Here is a 23,659-nt window from a genome sequence, read left to right on the forward strand (position 1 = left end):
TCGTGTCTCCATTCCTTAGTGTCCTCAGCCTGGTCCTTGATAGTCAGCTCACTGCCTACTCATTTCCTGTTGACCTTTGCTATGTGTTTGGTCTCTCGCTGAACTGTCATATCTCAGGCGCTGGAGGGGGCAGTCATGTCAGATATCGATGAGCTCGCCTGTGCAGGGGAGCACTTAGGGCTTTGGTGGAGGATGGAGCAGCCTTTCCTCCTTGCTGGCTATCCTCTCAGGCTCTGGAGTATGTTTCTGCCTTTCCATCCACCGTCACCATCACACAGCCCCGAAGGGGAGGTGGCAGCTGGGAGCCTGCTGGACCAGGACCTGCTCTTATGGCCCAGGTTGGGAAGGACAGTGTGTGTGTCATTGCTCTATCTCCTCCAATCCTATATGCCCCCCATTTGAACCTTCACTCCCATGACTTTGCTCAGCCTGGCATCACCCGTCCCTCTCACCCGGACCTGGTGGCTCATAAAGAACAAGTAAATTTGGGGACCCAATGCAACCTTTTAATTCCAAGCAGAGTTCCCCTCCCCCAGTATCATCTCACACATACACACAGTGGAAAGGGATGCCAGGGTCTGGGCAGGAACAAAACCCATACCTGGGCAAAAAATATATATATATAATTATATACACATATGTATTTGTAGAGAAGAAAAGCTGGGAATGTGATTAGGTAGGGCAGAGAGTTGGGTGAGGAAGCAGCTGGGGTGCCCCAATAAATTACATTCTTTAGAGAGCATGGTGGGGGATGCATGGGTATGGGTGGGACCTGGTGGCCTGGCCTCTTGTTCCCATCCGAGGGAGCCTGAAGGCCTGGTCCTGCCTAGGATCCTGGTGTCGGAAGGTAGGAGTCTAGCTCACTGTGCCTGGAGGCTGATGGGGGCCTGGGGTTCGGTATAGGCGACATCTCCACTCTAAGCCAAGGCTTCTGGGGAAGCCACAGAGCTGAGCATGAGGCTTCAAAGCATAGGATGTGCAAGGAGGTCAGAGGGTAAACTGGAGGACAGGGCGGCCTCCCTGCTGGAGTCAGAGGCGGGAGGCCCAGGTGCAGGGGGAGCCTCCCGGTGAGGCGAGGAGGAGTGCTGGGCAGATGGGGTCCTGGAGCTGTGCCTGCTGCCTGCTGCTTCCTGCCTCACCTCCTCCGCAGGCTGAGGGCTCTACCCGCCCACTGATCCAGGCATCAACCGCCTGCACCACGTGCCATGTCCAGGTCGCCTCCCTCCCTCTTCTGGGACCTCTCTCCATGGGGTGGGGGCAGGGAGAGGGTGCAGACATTAACTCTGAGTGCTCGGGTCCAGCCTGGGTTTGCCCTGTGCAGTGAGGACTAGGGAGGAGGGGAGGCCCCTGGCTCATTATGGGAAGGTCCATGCCCCACAGCCCAGCACTGAGGGACGGCCGGGCTCCCCCTGACCTAGCGAATGCAGCCAACCCCACCTCTGCCCACCTCCGTGCCCCCCCCGAGAGATGATGCTTTAGGGTCCAGTGACCCAGCTCCAGAGAGCCGCAGGGGTGAGGGTCAGTCAGGAAGTGTGGGGCGGTCAGAAGAGGGAAGCCTTCTTCTTGAGCTCATTGCGCTTCCACAGAGCCAGCTTGCTAAACTCTTCCGGAGACATGGCGAACACCCTGGAGAAGTCCTCGGCTGACAGATGCCTCTGCAGGGGACAGACCAAGGTGGCTTAGGGAGAGGAGGGCGGGCTGGGCTGAGTGGCCAAGGGGGCAGGTCTTCCCCACCAGGAGGGGAGGCTGCCCGATAGAGCCCTGCACCCACCGGCGCCTCTCCCCTGCATACCTCCAGCCTCATCCGATCCACACCTGGAGGCAGCTTGGTTCGCCCCTTATTGGTCACCACCAGCATTTCGTAGGGATAGATCTGGGGGGCAGGGCAGGGGGCAGTCTTAGGCTCATAGTGTTCCCTGTTGCTGTCAACCCTCCACTCCCCAGGCCCCCTTATCAGCCTGCAGGGCCATTGGGTTCATGCCATGTTGCCATCCAGCGCCCCCAGCTTCCCCGTCAGCAACTCCAGGAGGATCCCATAGCGCATTCACTTGCCTGGCTTCTCCCCAAGCTGGCCACCCCACTGTAGAGGCTTCTGTCCCCTGCCCACCCCCCTGGCTCTGCCGCTGCCCCTCACCTTCTGCTCCAGCACACAGGGCAGGGAGTTCCCCCGGTCCATCCTCCCCCTCTGGCCCTCTCCGTTCTGGGGAGACCAAAGCCGCAGTGAGCCAGAGTGGGGCAGGGAGACCTCCCAGCCTGACCCGGGGCTTCTCATGTGCTCACCAGGCAACTGGGTGGCCCAACACCCCCTCCCCCAACACTGCCAGTTGCCTGTCCCAGGCTTCTGTGCTCCACGTCCTCCTCACCTGCAGGCCTGGGGAGAGAAGAGTCATTGTTCAGACCAGCCAGCTTAGCCTCCCAGCCCTGCAGCCACACAGCCCTGCCCGCATCCCAGATACAGCTGCCCCAGGGCCTGCTTAAGCCCTTTCTCCGCTGGCCTGACCCTGCCTCTCACCTGGGCTTCCAGCCTCACTCCCGGTTGGGCTGAAGTCTGTGGACTGCAGCTAGAAAGGACAGAAAGGATCAGAAGGAAGCTGAGTGTTCCTCATCAGTCCCTTCCCTTGAAGGTCTTCCCTTCCCCAAGTAGCTCAGCCCCTCAGAGGACCCCACGTGCACACTCCTCCCCTGCGGTCTGGGACCTGTGGTCAGGGACCTTACCCGGCTCAGGGTGGTCCTGCCGTAGGCCGGGAGGGAAGATGACTTTGATGTTCCACCGTGCAAGGCTAGGAGAGAGAGAGAGAGAGAGAGAGAGAGAGAGAGAGAGAGAGAGAGAGACCCCGTTCAGTCCCTCTGGCTTGACAGTCATTTTGAGCAGGATCCCTCTCTGGACCCCCAACCAGGGGCAGGGCAGTGAAGGGTAGACCTGGGGGAACCTGTGGTCTCTGTTGGCTTCCAGCTCCTGCCCATGACCTCCAGCGAGTGGCATCGTGCTGGTGCCTCTGAACTCTCTCGAATGCCTTCCCTCTAACAGAAGGGCATCAAACACTCATTTGGGCCAAATGGCCGAGTTAAAATCCAGAGTTAGCGAGCGATTGTCAGATGATGAAGCTCACCAGTGTAAAATGAACTTCTGGGGTAAAAAAAGGAATCTGACATCTCATAAAAAGAATCAAATTGTTACAATTATATTATTAGCAAGTTTAGTAACCACGTTTTAAACATTTGACCCTATAATACAGAAACAATACTGTCTTCAGCTCTGTCAGCTGCTAGATTGCACCCGCAGCCAAAACGTGGATTGCACGATTAGGTGTCACCTTAAACTTACACATTTAATAATATCACTAAGCTTTTAAGCACTGAGATTATAATTCAAGAAAATTGGTTTTCAGCAATAGGTTTTCCTAGGAAATCTTTGTACCTAAGATCTTTAGTTTGGGCAGATCTCAAAACTCCTTCATCTCCAGTTACTAGAAGTTGTTAGCATTCTATAGCAATCATCTTGACCAGACTTATTGTTTAAATGTTTAGCCTTGACAGACTCAAAACTATAAGGAACTGTCTTCTTAAAACATTCTTATAAAATCTATTACTTGGAAGTTTAATTGATGAGAACAAAATGTGTTGGGGGGGACCTTGGTTGTTTTTTTCCGTAATACTTAGTTTTAAAACCACTTACACACTTATTTTTGTGTAGAAAATCATCTGCTGTTGCGATATCATTCATTACTTATGTTTGAAAGTGACTATTCGATGTTACCATTAAGTCAGAATGACATGCCTATACATAATTTTAAATGTTTTTTGGTTAGTCCTCACTTGAGGATATTTTTTCCATTGATTTTTTAGAGATAGTGAAAAAAAAGGGGGGGGGAGAAATATTGATGTGAGAGAGACACATCGATTGGTTGCCTCCCGCACAAGTCCCGACGAGGGCTGGGCATCTAACCTGCAGCCCATGCCCTTGACTGGGAATCACACCCTTGACCCTGTGGTGCACAGGCCAATGCTCTAACCACAGAGCACACCAGCTAGGGCTACCTATAATTTTGGAATCGTTAAGGTTGATTAGCTGCGACTGTAACCCAGTGGTCAGCAAACTGTGGCCCCTTGAGTGTGGCTCTTCCACAAAATACCACGTGCGGGCGCGCACGTACAGTGCGATTGAAACTTCGTGGCCACACTCAAGGGGCCAAAGAGCCGCATGTGGCTCGCGAGCCGTAGTTTGCCAACCACTGCTGTAACCCATGCAATCCTATGATCTTTGATCACGTGCAAGTTCAGGGGTGCCAAAATGATGATGATGGAGACATTTTGCTATTCAGCTTTGCAAGGCCAAATGGAAGTTAAAGAGCTCATTTGGACTGAAAGCAAGTTCCAGTGGGACACGGAGACTGGATTCAACCTTCAGAGCATCTCTCTGTCTCATTCTCAGGCCTTAACTACTTAGTCCACATTCTCTGAAACTCTTCCCACCCCTTCTGAAATATCATCCTGGCCTTTTGGTGACCCTGTGGATGTCCTAGCCAGAGACCTACCTTAGGGTTCCTGAACCCCACCCCCCACCCCAGGGCCTTCATCTCCACGGCACAGCAGGCAGCCCCTGCAATGGTCGCCCCCGGACCTCGCTATCCACACTGCTTCACCCTGGCACTTGAAGCCCGGGGCCCCACTTTGTGACCACAGCGCCCTTCTTTGTTTGCAGCTTCCTTCAGCCTGGTTCCCAGCACACCTGTCAGTCAATCTCATGGGGACCTCTGGTGACCCGACCCACACTCCCTGTCCTTCAACCTGTGTTGGGTACAAAACTGCTTTCACCAGTACTAAGCAGCTCACCTGGCCCCACATCCCACAGACCTGCCTCAAAAAACTCTGCCTGGATCAGCCTTGGGCCCCGGCTCGCCTGCAGGCTGTGGAGGTGACGACCACGCCATGTAGATGGTCATTGCCGCAGATGGATGGCCTGGGCAGCTCCCTTCCCTGAGGTAGCTGTTCCAAACCTTCCCAAATCTCCACTTCTAATTGGCTGTCCCAGATCAAGTCCCCACCTTCAGAGAGAGAGGCCCCTGAGGCCAGCCCCACATCCTGACCAACCCTGAGCCAACCCTCAGCTGGATCTGAAGGTGTGTGCTCTCCAGGGTACAGCCTGCCCCCGTCCCTGCCCTCTCCTCTCTCTGCACAATCCCATCTTTCTTACAGCCTTACTACTACCTAAACCCTGAAGACGCTCCCTGAGGCCTGCCTTGCCCCTCAAGCTCCCGACTCAGTCAAACTCGCACTTCAAACCCAACATGCCCCAAACCAGTCTCTTCATCTTTCTCCCAACCCTGCCTCTTTCACGATCTCAGTTCTAGGCTTCTCATCACCAGCACCCAAGGCAAACCCCCACCTCGCCTGCCCCTCTCCTCCCACGGAGTCAGTTGCTTCAGTCTCCTAAGTATTTCTCAAACCCATGCATGCCCTCTGCTCTGCACTGTCTATGTTAGGCCTCACCCAAACCGCTGGGAAGTGTGGGAGGTTGTCTCGTGGCCCGAAACACCGTCTCCCAGCGCCTAAGTGCCATTCCTGTGTCAGGAAATGGAATCTCCCCCTTTCCGGAGTCTGGGCTGCTCTGACCAATAGGATGCAGTGGCCGTGAGGCTGTGTGGCTTCCGGGCTTTTAGAGGCCTGTAACTCCCAGTTCTGGGCACTCAGATCTCCCCTCTCCTCTCCAGCTGCCATGCTCTAAGGAAGTCCCGGCCAAACTCGTGGGATTGGAGGCATGGTGTCCAAAGCACTGGCTACCCCAGCTCTCTGGTGTCAATCCTGCCACCACATGGCACTCTCTGGGCACTGATTCCAGGCTCCTAGAGGCCCTCTCCACTGGCCAGGAGGCTCCTGTTCCTGCCTTTGCTTCCACCGTCCCCCGTCTCTGCGATGCCCTTCTTTCCCACTCAATTTGTCTCATTCTTCAAGACCCAGTGAGCACCCCCTGGCCCTCGGACTACAGGCCCTGTCACTGTGCACAGCTCATCCCAGTACCTGCTACACTGCACTGAAACCTGTTACCACGGCAATTTCCCCAGTGATTGGAAGCTACTGAAGGTCAGGACTGCATTTTTTCACTCTTTATAAGCCCCAGTGCCTCCCACATGGTAGACACTCAATAAATGTTTATTCAATTAAGCACAATTAGCTAATTCTGCTTTAGCTGATACTATTGTTTATCATCTCGTCTTGTTCCATGACTGGAATTCTTGCCCTACGGACAACGTGAGCGCCTTGAGCCAGTGAGCGAATGTTCCATCTCGTACACTCGCATAGCACAGTGCCGGGTACATGACAAACAGACTCAACAGCTGTTCAGCTCTGGCCTCAGGGTCTGGCCAGGCCTTCCAGCCCCCTTGGTGGCACTCACAGGCATGAAAGGGTGTCCGGTCGGGCAGGGAGCGGGTTTTCCTCCGGATCGGCAGTGACTTTTCCATCTCTTCTTTCAAGATCATCTTTCCCAAGTTGGAAGTGACCTGGGGACAAAGGGGATGGGTCCAAGACTATGATACTTGTTTCTCATCTCCAGAAGGTGCAGAGCTGGGCATGTTGCAGGCAGGAACGGGATGGATCTCCCCAGTGGCTGGGCCGGGAACCCCGGAAGCCTGGCACCCTGGTCTGAGGCCCTGCCATATGGGGGTGCATTCTCTCTTCCCACGACCAGCGCAGAGAGAGAGAACGTGGAGTTTGATGAATCTTGATTAGAACGCAACGAGGGTTAAGGAAAAATGAAAAAACACAAGACTGAGACAAAACTAGAGGGAAAGCTGGGCCTGGGTGTGGCGTCTGCCCTCTGATGGAGGGACAGACACAGAGAGCGTCAGCACCGCAAGCAGATTTAATAAATACTCAAATAACAGGGAGTTACATCACATCTGGGTGGGCCTTGAGTTCCTGGCGACATCATGAGATCCACCCCCTTAACACTGGGCAGGAATGTCAAACTGAGTGGCATCCCGGTCTGTTGACCAGGTCGGCCCCCAGGGCGTGGCTCTGCCTTCGCTCTGAGTTTCAGCCGACATATTTAAAGATGCTCGAGTGTTTTGCCAATGGCCCTCGACACTGCCACACTGGGTTTGGCCGCCCCCAAGAGCAAGGAGTCAGCGCCGCTCAGTGTGACTCTACCCCAGTGGCCTCCTAGCCCAGGTCACCAGGCCCAGAGCACAAGCCATGTCACCATCAGTGCCCTTTGCACGACTCCCAACACCCTCTCTCATCCTCTGGAGACCAGCAGCCTGCTCTCCCGCTTCTCCTCTTCCCAAGAGCTGCTCAGCCTGCTCAGCCTGGCACTGACGGGACCACCTTTCTGTGCCTTTGACCCTAATTTAACCAGTGTTTCCCCAAAGCAGCACGAAGTCCTGGGGTCCCTGCCAAAGCAGCAACTGAAATCCTGGGAAAGAAGAGGAAGTCCTCACATGCTCTGACCAGGGTGTGCTCCAGGCGTGAACCCTTTAGAATGAACAGCTCTGGAACCAGAGCGTCTGTCCCCAAGGAGACCCAGGAGGGGGAGCGGGGGCAGCGAGATGCTACCTTACTGAGTTCCTCTCTCTGGCGCTCCCTGAGGGCCTTCATCTCCTCCCCGGAGTCATCGTCGTCCTCCTCCTCCTCCTCCTCTGCGCCTCTCCGGGATGCTTTCCGCTTCCTCCATTCTGTTTCTGGGAAACACAGGCGGAAGCCCGCGTGTCAGCCATTGGCTCAACAAGCATTTATCAGGTGCGGCTGTGGGCATCACACCGCGCTGCACATTAAAGTGAGCGCTACAGCTGAAACTGGTTTGGCTCAGTGGATAGAGCGTCGGCCTGCGGACTGAAGGGTCCCAGGTTCGATTCCGGTCAAGGGCATGTACCTGGGTTGTGGGTACATCCCCAGTGGGGGGTGTGCAGGAGTGCCGGGAGCCGGTCCATCCTCGCTATTTCAAGGGAACTGGCATATATGGCATACTGTTCTTAATATGTTTGCTCACCTTCTCGGCACTATGTGTTTTAACCAAGGTCACCTCTCTGAGAAAGGTTGTTTCCCCAGGTAGGGATTTTCCCCTGAAGTTAGGGAGGGAATAAAACCCCTTAACTAAGTGCCAGGCAGGTAATTAATCACTTTAACTATGAACAATCATGCTTAAGCCACATAATCTTTACTCCCTGGAATGGAGATAAGAAACACCCTAACCTTTGGAATAGAGATTGATAGGATTGGAATCAACTGGTATAAATACAGATGTAACAAGACAACAGGACACAGAACCTAGACACAGAACTTACACAGAACCTAGAGACAGAAGAACTTCGCTGGAGAGAACATGGCAAAAGATCCTGGACAGAAACTGGAAACAGAACCTAGAGACAGAACCTAAAGACAGAACCTAGAGACAGAACATGGCAAAAGATCCTGGACAGAAACTGGCAACAGAACCTAGAGACAGAACCTAGCAAGAGAACCTAGCAAGAGAACCTGGCTGAAGAACCTAGAGACGGAACCTGGCTACAGAACCTGGATAGAACATGGCAAGAGAACCTGACTAGAACCTGGTGACTGAACCTGGCTGGAGAACCTGGACAGAACCTGGCTGGAGAACCTAGCGAGGGAACATGGCTACAGAACCTGGCTGGAGAACCTGGAGAACCTGGAGAACCTTGCAAGAGAACATGGACACAGAACCTGGCTGGAGATCCTGAACAGAACTTGGCTGGAGATCCAGACCAGAACTTGGCTGGAGATCCTGGCTAGGCTGCTGATCAACTGAACACTGTCTCCGTGTCATTCCTTCTTCGCCGACTCCGTCTACACTTTTGGGAACCCCTGGACCTGCTGGGGTTGGACCCCAGCACAGGAGGCAGCTGATCGATGTTTCTAACTCTCTATCTCTCTCCCTTCCTCTCTGTAAAAAATCAATAAAATATATTTTTTTAAAAAATAAAGTGAGCACTACAATTTTTTTTTATTTTATTTTTTTATTTTTTATTTTTTTTACAGAGAGGAAGAGTAGAGGGATAGAGTTAGAAACATCGATGAGAGAGAAACATCGAACAGCTGCCTCCTGCACACCCACTACTGGGGATGTGCCCACAACCAAGGTACATGCCCTTGACTGGAATCGAACCTGGGACCCTTCAGTCCGCAGGCTGATGCTCTATCCACTGAGCCAAACCGGTTAGGGCTAAATTTTTTTTTTAAAGAAAAGAAAAATAACAATTGCCTTACAGTGAGGCTGGGTGGACAATATACACTCACATAACTCAAATTCACTGGGACCAAGACTTGTCTCATTTCTCTTTCCCAGAGTTTCTACTACAGAGCCTGGGATGCGTAGAAGTGTGGCAAATGTCTGCTGAGTGGTCCAATAAATGAATGGGAAGTGACAAATGATTAACCAATAAGCTGTTGATACCAAAGCTCTAGGAGTGGGTGAGTGAAGAGCCTACAGGATTCACCAGAGGACACGGGGTGGGGTGGGGTGAGGGTGGGCCCATGGGGCATCCACAGGGACGATGGGCAGTGTCCTGCCTCCCTTCTCCCCTCAACAGTTTCTCTTACCCACAACAGCCAGCGATGGGGGGCATGGCCAGTAGTCAGTCTCGATCTTGGCTGGCTGGTTAGGGTCAGGGGGCTGGGCTGCAGGGAACTTCGATGACTCAATGATGAGGTCCTCAATCTGGTGCTTGCTCTGAGGGCTGCCTCCCATGGACTCTGCGGGTGGAGGTCAGGGTCAGCCTGTGCACACCCCAGCCCCGCACCTGCCCCCTTCACACCTGTGAGGTCGTGGGTGTCAAAACAGCGCATAAGGAAGCACAGGGCACGGTTGTGTGCTGATATGGACACTTACTCTCCTGCCCCCTCCCAGCCTTGGGCACAGCCTCCCAGCATGGGGATCAGGTGAGTCAGGAGCCTCACCTCTCTGCTTGTAGATGGGTGGCTTCTTGTAGATGTTGGAATCTGGGCGGGTGGTCTCTGTACAGAGCAAAGTGGAGGAGAAGGATGTGTTGATGATAGGGAGGCCAGGTCAGGGATGAGAAAAGAGACAAGGGGAGTAGGAGAAGGTAGGAAATTCATGGGCTTCTGTCAAGAGCCAAGACAGAACCAGAGTTCCTGGAACTGTCCCTGAGGGGTCTGGGACAGGGTCTACCATCGTTGGGAGCTCTGCCCGGGGTTCTGGCTTCGGGGGTCTGGCCAGTTCTGTGGGGAGCAGATACCCCAGCAAGGGGCTTGGGTTCCTGAAGGAGAAAAGAGGTCCTAGGAAAAGGGTGCAAGCAGACTGGCAGGGAAACCTACCAGGATGGTGGAAATGGGGCAGGCTGGTTCGGGGGGTCCCAGTGGTTCTTGGGGCTGAAGCCTGAGAGATGGTTCCAGGGGTCCGGCTATCCGCCCACACCTGCAGAGCACAAGTGAGGTTCACTGCGGCTCCCGGGTCCCCCTGCCCGGCCCCTCCAACCCATGTAGACGCAGCTGCACCTTACTCCACCATCTCTGTCTCCCACCCTCGCAGCCCCCAAGCTAGACAGACAGATGGACAGAGCTGGCCGGTGACAAAGGAGGGCCAGGGATCCCGGCATCCCTGGGGGCCGGGAGTTGGGCCTGTGGGAGCAGGGCTGGGCGACACTCACCTCTGGGGACGGTGGGGGGGATGTGGATTTGGGTGACAGCGAGCGCTGCGAAGGAGAGGAGCTGGTCAGAGCCACAGGGTAGGGTGAAACCCTCGTTCCTAGAGCCCCAGAGGGGCCACTTCATCCCTCACCCAAGTCTGCATCCTTACCTGGCCAACGTCTGGGCTATCTCTTCTCTCTTAACCCTCCCAGTTCCCAGCGCTGGCCCTCCCGCCTCCCTCCCAGTGCTCTCCTGGGCAGACTCCTAGGCCTGTCCCCAGGGTGCACCAGGAAGCCACCGGCCCTGGAGCAGTGTGCTTGTGCTCGGAGGGCCAGCTGAGGATGGCTGTGGCACCGTCCTCAGGGCCAGACCCACAGCATCGAGGATGGAGTCTGGGCTCTTGGCGGGTATTTAAGTCTCCCTCCAGCCTGGCCCCATCTCGCTGCTCAGCCATGACACTACCCCTTTCTCAAATACCATTTACAAAGCCCCTGGCATGCGTGCTTTATCTCGTGCACTTGACTCCCTGGTGAGATGGATGGGCAGAGGTGCCACCTCCATGTCACAGGAGGGGAAACTGGACCACACAGACACACAGGCACTCAGCTAGGACTTTCAGCCTCTGAGGTCAGTGTTTCTGGGTGCTTTCTACAAATCTGCTGTCTTTCTGCCTACTCCCCCTCCCCCACCCTCCTCCTCCTCCTCCCTGACCCCTAGGGGTCGCTGCCATTCAGACACAGCCTCCCCTGCTCTCCCACGGAGCCCTCCAGCCCGTCTCCCCTGCTCTCCACAGCACGCGATTATCACTGGGTGAGTCCTGTGCACAGTTCTCTCTCTCGTTTTGGAGTCTGGCCTCCAGGAAAGAAGGCAGGACAGGGATCCTGCCACCCACTCAGTGTGGCCTGGGGGAGACCTTCCCCCCAAGTCCTGCCCAAGGGGAAGCGTCCCCCCACTCACCTCCCGGCTTCTGGGCAGCTCCACGTGATCCAGGAGAGAATAGGTGAAGTGGGGCTCGTAGATCATGAGGTCAGGCCGCTCGATGTCCAGGATGGCCTTGTCCTTGGGGAGGGCAGCCAAGTCTTTGTAGCCCAGCACCTGGTTGTCCATCTTGGCCTGAAGGGAAATGGTGCCGATGGAACAGACATGCTCAAAAGCTCACCTGGGATCCTGGCCTTACAAGCGAAATTTGCAACTCAGTAGGAAGAAAATGGACAGCCGTTTTAGAGGTCAGCTCCACGCTAAGTTCCGTTATTCAGTTTTAAGGGTTTTAGGGAGTCGCCTTAAAAAACGTAGTCCTTCACCTAGCACTCTGGGTACAAGACAGGACCAGACCAGGAGGAGGACAGCGGGGGCACCTTCTCAGGCTTCTGGGGTTCTCTCTGTCCACCAGCCCTGGCAGAACACCATCAGGGAGGCGGAGCGAAGCGGCCCAGCGGGGAGTGGGTCCCGGCCCTGCTCCCTCCCAGCCGGAGGGTGCTGGCGGCCAAGAGGTACTCACCACAATGCTGGAGGGAGAGCCGGGAACACTGGAGTCTCGGGAGGAGCTGACGCTCCCGGGGGAGGTAAGTGGTTGCTGGGGAGAGTGAGAAGGCGGCGTGGGAATGTGCGTGTGGGCGAGGGCCAGGGCCAGGGCCAGGGCCAGGGCGGTCCAAAGGGTGGGCCAGGGCCGAGAGGGAGTCCTAGGCCGCTGGGACCCCAGGGTGCGGCGCTGCGGGCAACCACCAGGTGGCACCATCGACCCCGACCTGACCCTCTGCTGGAAGCCTGGCCGCACCCACCCGGAGCCCCAGGCCCTCACCGCCCCGCGTACCTTCTGCAGCCGCTCCATGCAGCCGGGAGGAGGTGGTCGGGCCACTCGCAGATCCCTGGGCGCGAGGGGAGGCGACGGGGCGTCAAGCTCGGCCCGGCTCCTGGGCGCTGTGCGCTTGGGGCCGCGCGGGCGGAAAGGGCGTCCCACTGGGCGGTAGCGTCCTCATCCCTCGGTGACTGTCCAGGCTGCTGGCCGATGCGGGGCCTGGAAGGGGAGGGAGACCGTGCCAGCCAGGCCGTGGGGCCGGGATCTCAGCGGGCCTGGGCTGGGGCTGGGCTCCGAGCGCCGGGCGGAAGGCGCCGGGCTCCGGCTTTCCATTCGCTCCGCCTGGGGAAGCCCGCCGTGGAGCGGGAGCGGGAAAGTGGAGGGCTGCCCTTGTTTTTGAGCCATTGTTCTCCGGCTAGAAAGGAAATGACGGCAGGGGTCAGCCATCCCTGGGCGGCCCTACATCCTTGCTTCGTCACACCTGCCCTGCCTGGGGCTGCGGCCAGTTTCGGACCCAGGTTCCCACGCCTCGCCTCGGTCTCTAGGGTGCCTCTTTCCCCGGCTCTGCGCTGGCCCCTCGCCCCACTCCACCTCCATCCCCTGTCCACTGTGCCAGCCAGCTCTCACCCCAGGAGGGCCGCAAGGGGTGAACACGCAGGGAGGAGAGGACTTGGGGTGAAGTGGTCAGGTCAGGGGCTGGGGGTGCCACTCTGACCCGGACTCTGCCCTGGTTTCAACCCCTGTGAAGAAGGGAGAGGCGGGTGGAGGCAGCCCACATCCCCGTGCAACTGCCTCTGTACAGCGGTCAAATTCACCTGCAGAGTGAAGCACCCTCTGGGCCAAGGCCCCATCCAGTGCCCACAGCCTTCTCTTGCCTGTGCTGAGGCTGCCCCTCAAGTGCTGCTTCCCTGCAGGGAGGCGGGGGTGGGGGTGGGGGGGCACTGCTCTCCCTTTGTTCCTAGGGGGTTAGGCCCCATCTTCTGCTGTAGCTTATGAGTTCCCTGCAGCCAGTCTTCTCCTTTAGTGACTCCCGTAGCCATGCTCCCATCCCCCACCCCCCACACACCGGCACTGGACTTACAATAACCATTCAGTGAATGCCTGGCTGAGTTTCCAGTGTGATGGTGGAGTGGGAGTGTCTTCCTATCTGCAGGCAATAAGCCAGAGTGAAGAGAACTGGTGGCTACAGAGGTTCAGGGAAGAGGCAGCATAATGTAGTGTTAAGAGCATGGACTCTGGACCCGAGAGAGCCTGGGGATGAGTATAAGACTCTGCTGCTTAGAAGCTGTGTGGCCTTGGGCAAGTTACTTACCCTCTCTGTGCCTCACATTTCTCATCTGTAGAATGGAGGATAATGTCATAGGGTTGCTCTGAGTATCAGATAAATTATGTGTGAAATGCTCAAAGCACTATAAATTCTAGGTAGTGTTAGCTAATATTATTTTTCTCTCCACAAGGGCTAATGGACTTCCATGGTTTTTCTGTAGCCCTTCTTTGCGACAGAGGGTCATGAAAGATTGCAGTCACTGGTGCTCCCAATCTTATCACCTATTACTTTGTATCAGGTCATTCTGCTCGCTGTCTCTCCACCACTAAAACCACCCGCTTGCTGCAAAGCAGCCTCACTCCCACTTCCCCGCTTTTGCACACGCCCTTTCGCTTTGTCTTTCAGATCCCACCTGTCCTTTGAGGTCAGTCCTCAACCCTCCTCCTGGGAGGCCTTCCCTACTATTCTAGTCCCCACCCATCTCTGAATTCCAGCGAGACTTGAAAAAAGAATTATGGCTTCGTCCTTGATTAAATGTTGCCTGATATGGAAACATGTTTTGTTTTTTGCCAACTAGAATGGCTGCTACCTTCTGGAGGGCACACAGCAATAATAATAGCTATCATGTTTTGCATGCTCATGCTGGGCACTTTGATAAGCACTCTACAAAGGTTATTTGGTCTATCCCCTCAGCAACCCTATGAGGTAGACCCATCTGGCACGCGAGGAAACGGAGGCTCAGAGAGGCTAAGGACTTGTCCAGAGCCGGGGAGCTGAGAGTGGCCGTGTCTCAGGCAATGGCCCGAGTCAGAGCGCCTACCTAGTACTGCTCAGGTGCATCGTGAACAGAGACCCGTATCGGCCACATTTCTCAAGTCTTTTTGGAATTCTGGAGCCAAGGCCGCAGAGCCACACGAGGTACTGGTGCCCATGGAAAGACCCCATTCCGCAGTTCCATCCTTTTCCTGACTTCTTAGCACTCACTTCGTAATGCTTTCAACTAGGGGTCTGAGGACCAGAATAAACTCTGGTACCTATTAAAGGAACTGTTAGCTCCCTCTCACTCCTCTCTAATCTTTACTTTATTAACAGCCATTGTCAAACTAGTGATATACTTTGCTTAGTCCTAGAGGCATACACTTATTCATCCATCAGCCCATCTATCTACCCACCCATCCATCCACCCATCCATCCATCCACCATCCATTCACCTATCCATCCATCCACCCATCCATCCATTCACCTATCCACCCATCCATCGTCCATCCATCCATCCATCCACCCATCCACCCATCCATCCATCAATCCGTCCATCCATCCATCCATCCATCCATCCACCCACCCATCCACCCATCCACCCATCCATCCATCCAGCATCCATTCACCTATCCATCCATCCACCCACCATCCATTCACCTATCCACCCATCCATCCATCTACCCACCCATCCATCTACCCATCCATCCATCCACCATCCATTCACCTATCCACCCATCCATCCATCCATCCATCAATCTGTCCATCCATCCATCCATCCATCCACCATCCATTCACCTATCCACCCACCCATCCATCCATCCATCCATCCATCCACCATCCATTCACCTATCCACCCACCCATCCATCAATCAGTCCATCCATCCATCCATCCATCCACCCACCCACCCATGCACCCATCCACCCATTCATCAGCCCACCTGCCCAGTCATGTATTGTTTTCTCCATCCATTCACCACGTACTCTCTCAGCACCTATTCTGCAAATGACCAGACAGCAGCACTCTGTGATGTCTTCTGGAGAACACAAAGATGAGTCAAAGGAGCTGGCTGTCCCTCCAGAAGTGAGGCATCTATATAGATAACTCCCATGCAAAGCAGAAAATTACACGTGTCAGATAAGATAGTCTAAGCGGCTGTGAGAGGTCCCAGGAGAGGATCACTCCTGCTGGGGCAGTGGTCGGCAAACTCATTAGTCAACAGGGCCAAATATCAACAGTACGATTGAAATTTCTTTTGAGAGCCAAATTTTTAAAACTTAAACTATATAGGCAGGTACATTGTGATTAACTTAATTAGGGTACGCCTAAGGCTTAGGAAGAGCCACACTCAGGGGGCCAAAGAGCTGCATGTGGCTCTCGAACCGCAGTTTGCCGACCACTGTGCTGGGGCATCAAGAGGGGGGAAATAAAGGTTTCTTACTGGAGGAGATAAGGGAGGTGGGCCTTGAAGGATGCCCACTTTGAAATCATGCAAACATTGGAAAAGGGATTCTTGAAAGAGGAAGCAGCATGAGTGGAAGTGGGCCCGGGAAGCCCTGGTCGGTCTGCGGAGCAGCACGCACGACCGAGCCGCAGGGCTCAGGAGGTGGGGGCATGCTTGGGCCAGGGGTTGGGGGCAAGATTGCGGAGGCCTTTGAACCAGACCAGTGGGTGTTAGATTGTATTCTGTGGGCAACTGGGGCCATGGAATGCTTAGAAACTTGTGTGAAAGAAAAAAGTGACAGATCCAAGCAGTGCTTTGGGAAAAGGAATCTGGCTGCCGCCTGGGAGATGGATTGGACAGAAACAGAGAGACAAGCCAGGAAGCCATGGCAGCAGTTGGGGGGAGGGGAGAGGCAGGACTGTGAGGGTCTAGGCTTGGGCATGGGGCCAAAGATGGAAAGGGGCAAATGGGAGATATCCTAGAGGCAGAATGTGCGAAACGACTTGCTCAGAGAGCCCCAGGGGAGAGGCAGCTGGCACGGCCGGGAGACAGGAGACGGGGAGCCATGAGGTCACTTTTGCCAGGTTGAGGGTGAGGTGGGTGTAGCAGGTGAACAGGTGGGAATGCCCAAGGAGAATACGTGGTTGAGGGTGGAGCAGGCTAGAAACAGCGATTTGGGAGCCATGTGAGCTAGCGGTGGTGGTCTGCACAGGAGGTTGCCAAGGGAGAAGGAAGGTCAAAAACAGTCCAGAGACAGCATGAAAGGGAGGAGGAAAATTCCATGGCCAGCTCCTAGAAGGCGGGGGGGAGAAGGGGGAAAGGGGTGTGTGCCTAGTGATACTTTTTTTTCTGCAAAGGGCCTGACAGGTAGTAAGTGTGCAGTACAAACTGAGAGAAAGGATGGGAGCGGGGAGGGAGGAGGGGCTGAGAAAGAATGTCAGGAAGCCGAGAGTCCATCACCCAGAGAAGGCCAGAGTGCTGAAGGGAGTGACAGCCCGTCCGGTGGGTGCCAAGGCCTGGTGGCCTCTGAGGGCACCTTCAGCGGAATAGTGAGGCCTCCTTGTTAGGGATCACAGGGCGGGAGGCCTGGCCGGGACCCCTGTAGGGGGTGCTTCCAGGACGTGCCCCAGAAGGGCAGGGCGGGGCTAGGAGGAGTAACTTTGGAGGAAGACTGGCTGGAGGCTTCTCAGGACAGGGGAGACTGGGCCCTGCCTGCAGGCAGAGGGAGCCAGTTCCAGCAGGTGGAGGGCTGGTCCACGCCCGGGTGGAGGGCCAGCTTTGGAAACGCTTGTTTCCCTGAAAGGAGAGGACGGGGTAAGAAGCAAGGTGACCACCCAGAGGGGCATTGAGAGGGGCCGATCCCAGTTCGGAGGCTTTTGTTAAAAGAGAGATAAGGTCCTATACGACTGTCCCAGGCCGCTAGGCAGAGGATACAGAGAGCAGAGGAGGTTTGCAAGGGTCACAGTGGGGAGTGTGGGTGGCCGGGCAGGTTGGGGAGGACAGAGAGCTTGTCTCCTGGAGGCGGAGGCTGCACCTGGGTGGCCCTGGCACCTCCCTTTGAACAGCTGTCTGAGGGGACACAGGAGGGGAATGGCTGTCTATCAGCGGTAGCTGCCCAGGGGGAGGGGAAGGGTCGGAGGGGGGCTGTGTCACAGCTGTGCATGGCCTTGCCGAGACCCACACTCACACACGCACACGTCCTACGGGCACGGCCCTTCAGAAACGGGGTTCCACAGAATGAGGTCTCTGCTCTGTGCACACCATGCCATCCCCGGGGCGGGCCGCCCTCTGCCTCTGGGTCTCCTCCCGCTGGTGCCCACCGGGATGTCAGAGAGCACGCTGGTAGCTGGTAACGTGTTAATGTCCTGCCCTTCCCGGGGCATTACTTGTCAATGTGGGCTAGTCTCACGGGGTGACATTTTAAGCCAGGAGGGAGAGTGTTTTGGAGTGGAGGAGTGAGGGTGGGGGTGGGGGTGGAGTTTTCTTGGCTTCTGTCAAATCATATTGCAAAGCAACTGCTTACTCCACCCACACATGCCCCCCTCCCCCAAAGCTACTTTCCTCCAAGTCCACACCCCCTCTCACTCAGCCGCCTCCGGCCCCCACCCTCCAGCACCTGCGCTGCACACCTCCTGCTCTGCACTGACTCCCTGGACGGGGCCACAGGGCAGGCTGCAGCAGGAAGGTAGGGCGGGATGGGAGGAAGGCAGGCCCAGGTGGCGGAAGGGACACTTCAGCTGCCCCAGCTCCGATCAGACACCGGCGGCTCCTCCTCCTTCCCCGTGCACCCCGCCCTCCCCAGCTGTGCTGCCCGCCTTATCTGAGCCGCCAGCCAGCCCCACCTCACACTGCCCACCCGCATCTCCAGGACAACCAGAGCCTCAGGCTCCGGGATGGGGCGATAAGACCCACCCACCCAACAGGCTGGCTCTTGCTCCAGGTAGGGGCTGACCTGACTGTGGCTGGTAGAAATAAAGGCTCACCCGGGCCCTAGCTGGTTTGCTCAGTGGATAGAGCGTCGGCCTGTGGACTGAAGGGTCCTGGGTTGGATTCCCATCAAGGGCACATGCCCGGGTTGTGGGCTCGACCCCCAGTAGGGGGCGTTCAGGAGGCAGCCGACCTAGAGATGAGGAACGAGTGGCCAGGAATTAACTTGCCAAAGGCCGCCCGGATAGAAGCCAGGCTAGAACCCCTACCCAGGCTACTAGAATCCTTCCTCAGGTCAAAGTCAAGGAATACTCTTTTCAGCGGGTCCCCAACGATCCCACTTAATCCGAACTTGGAACTGGGTCCTGTGTGCTTCCCTCACTGGCCCAGCCTGGGGACAGTAGCGGGAGGCTGGGGGTTGGGCTCTGGCCGCCAGGCAGGGCCAGCGAGGTGCTGACAGTAAAGGAGTTATGTGTGAGGCGAGCTGTCCAAGTGGGCCGGGGTCAGCGGGGCCAGGGACTGGTCTCCCCTTTCTCTCCAGTCTCGTCCGTGTGACTGACGTCCTTGCTCCCGCCTCCCTCTGCTTTCCTTTCCCTTTTTCTTTACTTTCTTCATCCTTCTCCGTTTGTTTCCCTTTCACCCTCTCCCACTCCCAGCCCCACCCCCGCAGTTACTGTGGCAACAACTCAATGCCAGGAATAAAGGCGGGATCCAGCTAGGTCACCAGTTCCCAAAACAGCATCCCAGCGCGGGAGGGGTAGGGCCTGCGGGCCCAGGCCTGCTCTGGGGGTGGGCTCTGTGGGGAGGGGCACCCACGCTCCCCCAAAAAGGACACTGCGTGAGCAGGCGAGCCTCCCTGCTCTGGGCCAGTTGCTCATCCGAGTATCCCTCACCTCCACCACGCCTGAGGCCGCGGCCTTTTCGAAGACTGGTGAAGCCCTCACTCTCTCCTCTCCTCTCATATTCTCCTTCATCGCATGCCCATGTTAACGCCCTGTTCCCTTTGCTGGGACTAGGATCGGGGTTCCTCTAGTGCCAACACTACAGCACCCTCTCACACTCTGAGAAGCATCCGGCAGGAGCAGGCGGGCCCCTATCCTCCCCCGCCTTTGCTCCTGATGACATCAGGACTGGGCCCCCCTTCCTCCCTCCTACCCCACAAACATGCATCTGCTCATCTGGGTTCGCTGAGATCTCTCACTCGGGTTTCTGTGTCCTCTCTCTCTATCCCGCTCTGAGGAGCCCCTCTTCCTGTGTCCCTCAGCCCCTCAGGCTTGCTTGGTCCCCAGCGTGTTCCTGCTCTGGCCTCTATTTATAGTGGGTCCTGTGGGTGGACTGTGATGTCACCTGTACAAGCTGGATCGACAGGGCTGGGGGTGATGCAAGGGTCTTGCATCCCAAATTCAGCTTTCTGAATGATGGGCCATCCCTATGCTTGCCTTCACACACACATGAGCTCCGAGGGAGGAACTGGTACAGACCTGCACCCCCAGGTGGACAGCCTGCCCCAGGTGACCACACCTGGCCATGGAGAGGCTGGCACGGCTGAGGCGAGACTCACGCGTGCGCACAGGCAGGAGAGCCCACGCTGAAACATCGTTACAGAACGCACCCACCTGCTTGCAAGATCACACACCCACTTCCCAGAGAGGGCCCCACACACTGACACACGGTGCCACGGACACCCACTGCCCCCCCCACCGACCCGCCCCTTCACAGTCAAGCACGCCACGTGCCGACACCCCCTCTCCAAGCTGAGCACGTGTGCAGCCACACACCCAGAGCCCCCACCTCTACCCTTCGAGCCACCCCTTCCCACAGCACCACTACCCCCATCTCCTAGACCCGCCCTCGCTCCCCCGACTCTGGCACCCTGGCGACACGGTCCCCTGGGAGGGAAACACCAGGTGCACCTCCCCAGGAAAGGGCGCCTCTGGTCCTGGGGGGCCTGCATGTCTGCTCAGCCCCAGCCCCTTCAAGCACATCAACAGCCAGCACCGGAGAGAGCTGGGGTCAGGCTGCCGCCACACCCTGCCGCCCAACCTCATCCTGCACTTGGCCCTCACCCAGCCTGGCCAGCCAAGGGCTAGCAGGGGCCTCCCAGACCCCTTGCCCCAGGAGCACACCCCACACCAACAACATGCGGCCTCTGTGTGAACTGCTCCCCCCAGAATACCTGTGGTGTGGTGGGAGGGAGGCTGCCACCCCTTTCTCTCCCTTCTCTGTCATTCAGCAGAGGGAACAGCCCCCCTGCTCTCCCTGGCCCCATCCCATCACAACTAGGTGAGGGGGGCGCTGGGGTGCCAGCATGGAACCCCCCAGGCCCTCTTCCTCAGATCCGAAGGCGGTCGGATCAGATCAAACCCAGCCAGTCTCAGGTCTGGCCACAGGGCCCATCTCCTACTGAACAACAACAGGCCACAGCTGGCCCTCCTAGGGGCTCCCTGCCACCCCCCAGAGCCTCACTCCCAGGCTGGTGTTGTGGCCCAAAGTGCCCACAGAGGGGAAGAGAGTGGGAGACCCTGCCACCTACCTGCTCCCAGACAGCGTGGCCCCGACACTAGGCCCCAAGGCCGGCAGGGACCGGCGCAGGCCAGGTCCCCGGCTGCCGCTTTCCTCTGAGCCTAGGTAGCCGGCATCTCTTCCCGCAGCTCAGATAACAGGAAAAGAGCTGGCTGGGGTGTGGTGGGAGCTGGAGGAAGAGACCTACCCTCCTGCCCCCACCTCCCTGGCTCCCACCCTGCTCCTCCACAAGCCTGGAGCTCGGATCCCAGCTGAGCTGGGGCGTCTGCGTGTGGCAGGCGTGGGCCACTGGCTCCCCGCACCCGCACCCTCCCCACCTCCACTGATAGCGTGTGGCCGGCCCAGGGTGTGTTTGTACGCGTCTGCTCTTCCACCTCGCTCGCTCGCTCGCTCGCTCATTCACTCGCTGTAGCTCAATCCATTTCAAACAAGAGGAGCATTAAGCCGACATCATGACGAAGCAGAATCGGAAGCAGACTGGGCCAGCCACCGGGCCGTTTTCCCCTTTCCCACACCCCTGCCCTGCGACACTCGCACATTCACTCAGCTCTAGAGCGTCCTCACCAACAGCCAGACCTTCGCAGCGGGACGGGGCCCTGCTGATAACCCAGGGGGACAACATCTGGTTCCTCCAAGCACCTGTATCTGCTGCCCGGCAGCTAACAGCAGCCACAGGGGCCTCTGGGGCCCTGGCCTCCCTGGGTGATAAAGGGCATGGAGCCGAGAGCGAGGGGTGTGGGCACAGCTGCCAGAACTGATCACCCCAGGATCAACCCGCTCCTGGGAGGACTGGGAAAAGCAGGTCTTCAGCCCAGGAGACTGGCTAGCCCTTCAGGAGCCCGAGTCCCCTCGGAAATGCACAGGGCACAGCGGTGGTGCTGGAGGGAGAGGAGCCCCATTTCCTGCCAGGGCGACTTCATCAACAGGGAACTTCCTGCCAGGTGGGGCCCAGGTCCCAGCACAGCGTTTCAGGATGTTCCCCCGCCTCTGGGAGGACCTCCAGGACCCTGTACCGCCTTTGGTTTGCTGTGGGCTCAGAGCAGAGCCCGGTTCACTTGTGACCCCAGGAGGCAGGCAGGGGAGGCAGCCCCGCCAGCTGACCCTGGCCCTGGCCCTGGCTCCTCTCTCCACCTCCGCCTGGAAGACCTGCCTACCTAGGCAGCTCTTGCCGTTGCCCTGGTAACCACTGCCCACAGCCGGTCAGCTGATGTATCAGCTGTCATTGGGGACATTGAGAGACTGGGGAGGGGGCCCTGGGATACCTGAATAGAAAAGTCACAGGGAAGGGTCTTGAAGGGGGCAAGTGAGAATGTTTCCTGGGACCTTCTTCCCTAAAAGAAGAGGACAGGAGGGGACAGGAGGGGACAGGTAGGGACAGGAAGGGAGGAGGTCTGTGTCTGGGTTACTGGAAGGCAGGAGAATGAAATCTGGAGGCTGGGCTCAGGAAAGCAAGGAGAAATGAAGGCAGGTTGCTGAGCGGCGAGGAGGAGTAGATACAGTCCAGCTGCTGTGTGTGGGGTGGGGAGAGGGCCTTGGAAAGAGATGAGAAAGCCAGGCGTGGGGGAGGGAACACAGGGCCCATCTGACAGTGGAGAACACAGGGAGGTGGGGGGGGGGGTGTACCTTAGATGTCACAGGAGGGGCCACATCCTTGAAGAGAGGGGCCAGGCTTCTCTGGGTACCCAGCCTGGCCACCGGGCCTCTCTGCTCTCTCCCTCCACCCGCCCCCCTTACTGCCCTGGCCCCACCCCAGGCCCGCACAGCCTCCCTCCACCCTCCCGAAGAGCAAGGGCTGGTGCTTTTCCGCCTCAGCCTTCAGCACCGCTGATCTTCCCTTCCCCTCGGGTCCCCCCTGCTCTCACTGCCCCTCACCAGACCCACCCAGGAGGCTTGTCTTCCCGTGCAGGGGTCCCAGAGGTAAGGCTGGAGCGAGCTGCTGCCGGCTCGGAAGCTGTGGGCAGGGGCCTGGAGCGAGGTAGCTCGTGAGGAATGGGTAACTGTCTCCGGCTGGGAGGAAGGGAGCATTCCCCTCAGGAAAACAGGCATGTTGAAGGGGGGGGGGTCAAGGGGAAGGATGGGGGGAGTAGGGAGGGTAATCGGTACCTTCAAGGGCCTGGGGCGTGAGGCAGGAGCACGGCAGCTTCCTCGGTGACATACACCTCCATCCCTGGGCGCATCTCCTCTCCGCCTCCCGTTGCCAAGACAACCTGCCGGCTGAGCCGAGGAGGAGGCGGCAGGGAGGGGGGAGGAGGTGGCTGTGGCTCCTACTGCTTGTTCTTCAGTGATGGAGGGAGGAGGCCAGAGGTGGGTCTCTCTGCTGGGGGTGGAAGCTTCAGGAGCCAGGGCGCCCACCCAGCCTGGCCACTCTCCCCTCCCCCTTCCACAAGGCTCTGGGATTGGCTCCTGGGGTGGCCTCAGGGGGACCCTAATTCAGGCCCAGAGAGCAGGCCCGCCTCGGAGAAGGAGGCAGTCAGCGCTGGGCAGCAGCCCCCATTCAGAAAGCTCAGCGTGGAGTTGGGAGAGCGCGATAGGTACGAGGGAGGGACAGGCTATACGGAAGGGTTAGAGGGTGGCTTCCAGCCAGAACGAGAGGGTCCGGGCAAGGCTGGGGCAGGCGCGTGGCTGTGGGCCCAGAAGCCTGACCCCATCTGACCTCTGCTTTCCCTGACGGCCGCCTCCTAGGCCCCACCCCTCTCCTTCCCCTGGACCCACAGGAGTCAGAGCCTGGGACACTGCTCTTCCAGGGCCACAAGGCCCAGCCCCGCCGCCCAGCTCCAGGGCCACGTCCCTTCCCCGGGCAGAGCCACCTGGGGCGGGAGCCTGTTCAGCCAGCCAGCCCTAAAC

General features: G+C 57.4%; 1 protein-coding gene across 6 annotated transcripts; it reads right to left on the minus strand.

The window, feature by feature from the left end:
- Nucleotides 1–484: 484 nt before the first annotated feature.
- Nucleotides 485–23,003, minus strand: DMTN (dematin actin binding protein). Of its 6 annotated transcripts, XM_081091142.1 has the most exons (16): nt 22,919–23,003; nt 12,413–12,616; nt 12,101–12,175; nt 11,560–11,715; nt 10,623–10,667; nt 10,291–10,390; nt 9,913–9,969; nt 9,556–9,708; nt 7,555–7,679; nt 6,395–6,500; nt 2,716–2,780; nt 2,513–2,561; nt 2,364–2,371; nt 2,135–2,200; nt 1,793–1,873; nt 624–1,655 (listed from the first exon to the last, which is right to left on the minus strand). In XM_081091142.1, exons 2-16 carry the CDS (start codon nt 12,428–12,430, stop codon nt 1,542–1,544), a joined length of 1,218 nt encoding a protein of 405 aa, XP_080947268.1. In that variant the 5' UTR covers nt 12,431–12,616; nt 22,919–23,003; the 3' UTR covers nt 624–1,541. The 6 variants fall into 6 exon arrangements, 1 of the variants encoding a protein (XP_080947268.1); XR_013995985.1 differs by lacking the exon at nt 2,364–2,371 and having other exon boundaries at nt 485–1,655; nt 2,506–2,561; XR_013995987.1 differs by lacking the exons at nt 2,364–2,371; nt 22,919–23,003 and adding an exon at nt 20,826–21,088 and having other exon boundaries at nt 485–1,655; nt 2,506–2,561.
- Between the last annotated feature and the right edge of the window lie 656 nt (nt 23,004–23,659).

The sequence above is a fragment of the Myotis nattereri genome (assembly GCF_964212035.1).
Source record: "Myotis nattereri genome assembly, chromosome: 5".
In the NCBI taxonomy this organism is placed as follows: Eukaryota; Metazoa; Chordata; class Mammalia; order Chiroptera; family Vespertilionidae; genus Myotis; species Myotis nattereri.

Bases quoted from the DNA above. Each gene is read 5' to 3' on its own strand.
- DMTN (XM_081091142.1), bottom strand. The intron at 11,716-12,100 runs GTGAGTACCTCT...ATTTCCCTTCAG, and splicing joins GCTCTCCCTCCAGCATTGTG to GCCAAGATGGACAACCAGGT. The intron at 10,391-10,622 runs GTGAGTGTCGCC...TGTGCTCTGCAG, and splicing joins CCCCCCCACCGTCCCCAGAG to GTGTGGGCGGATAGCCGGAC.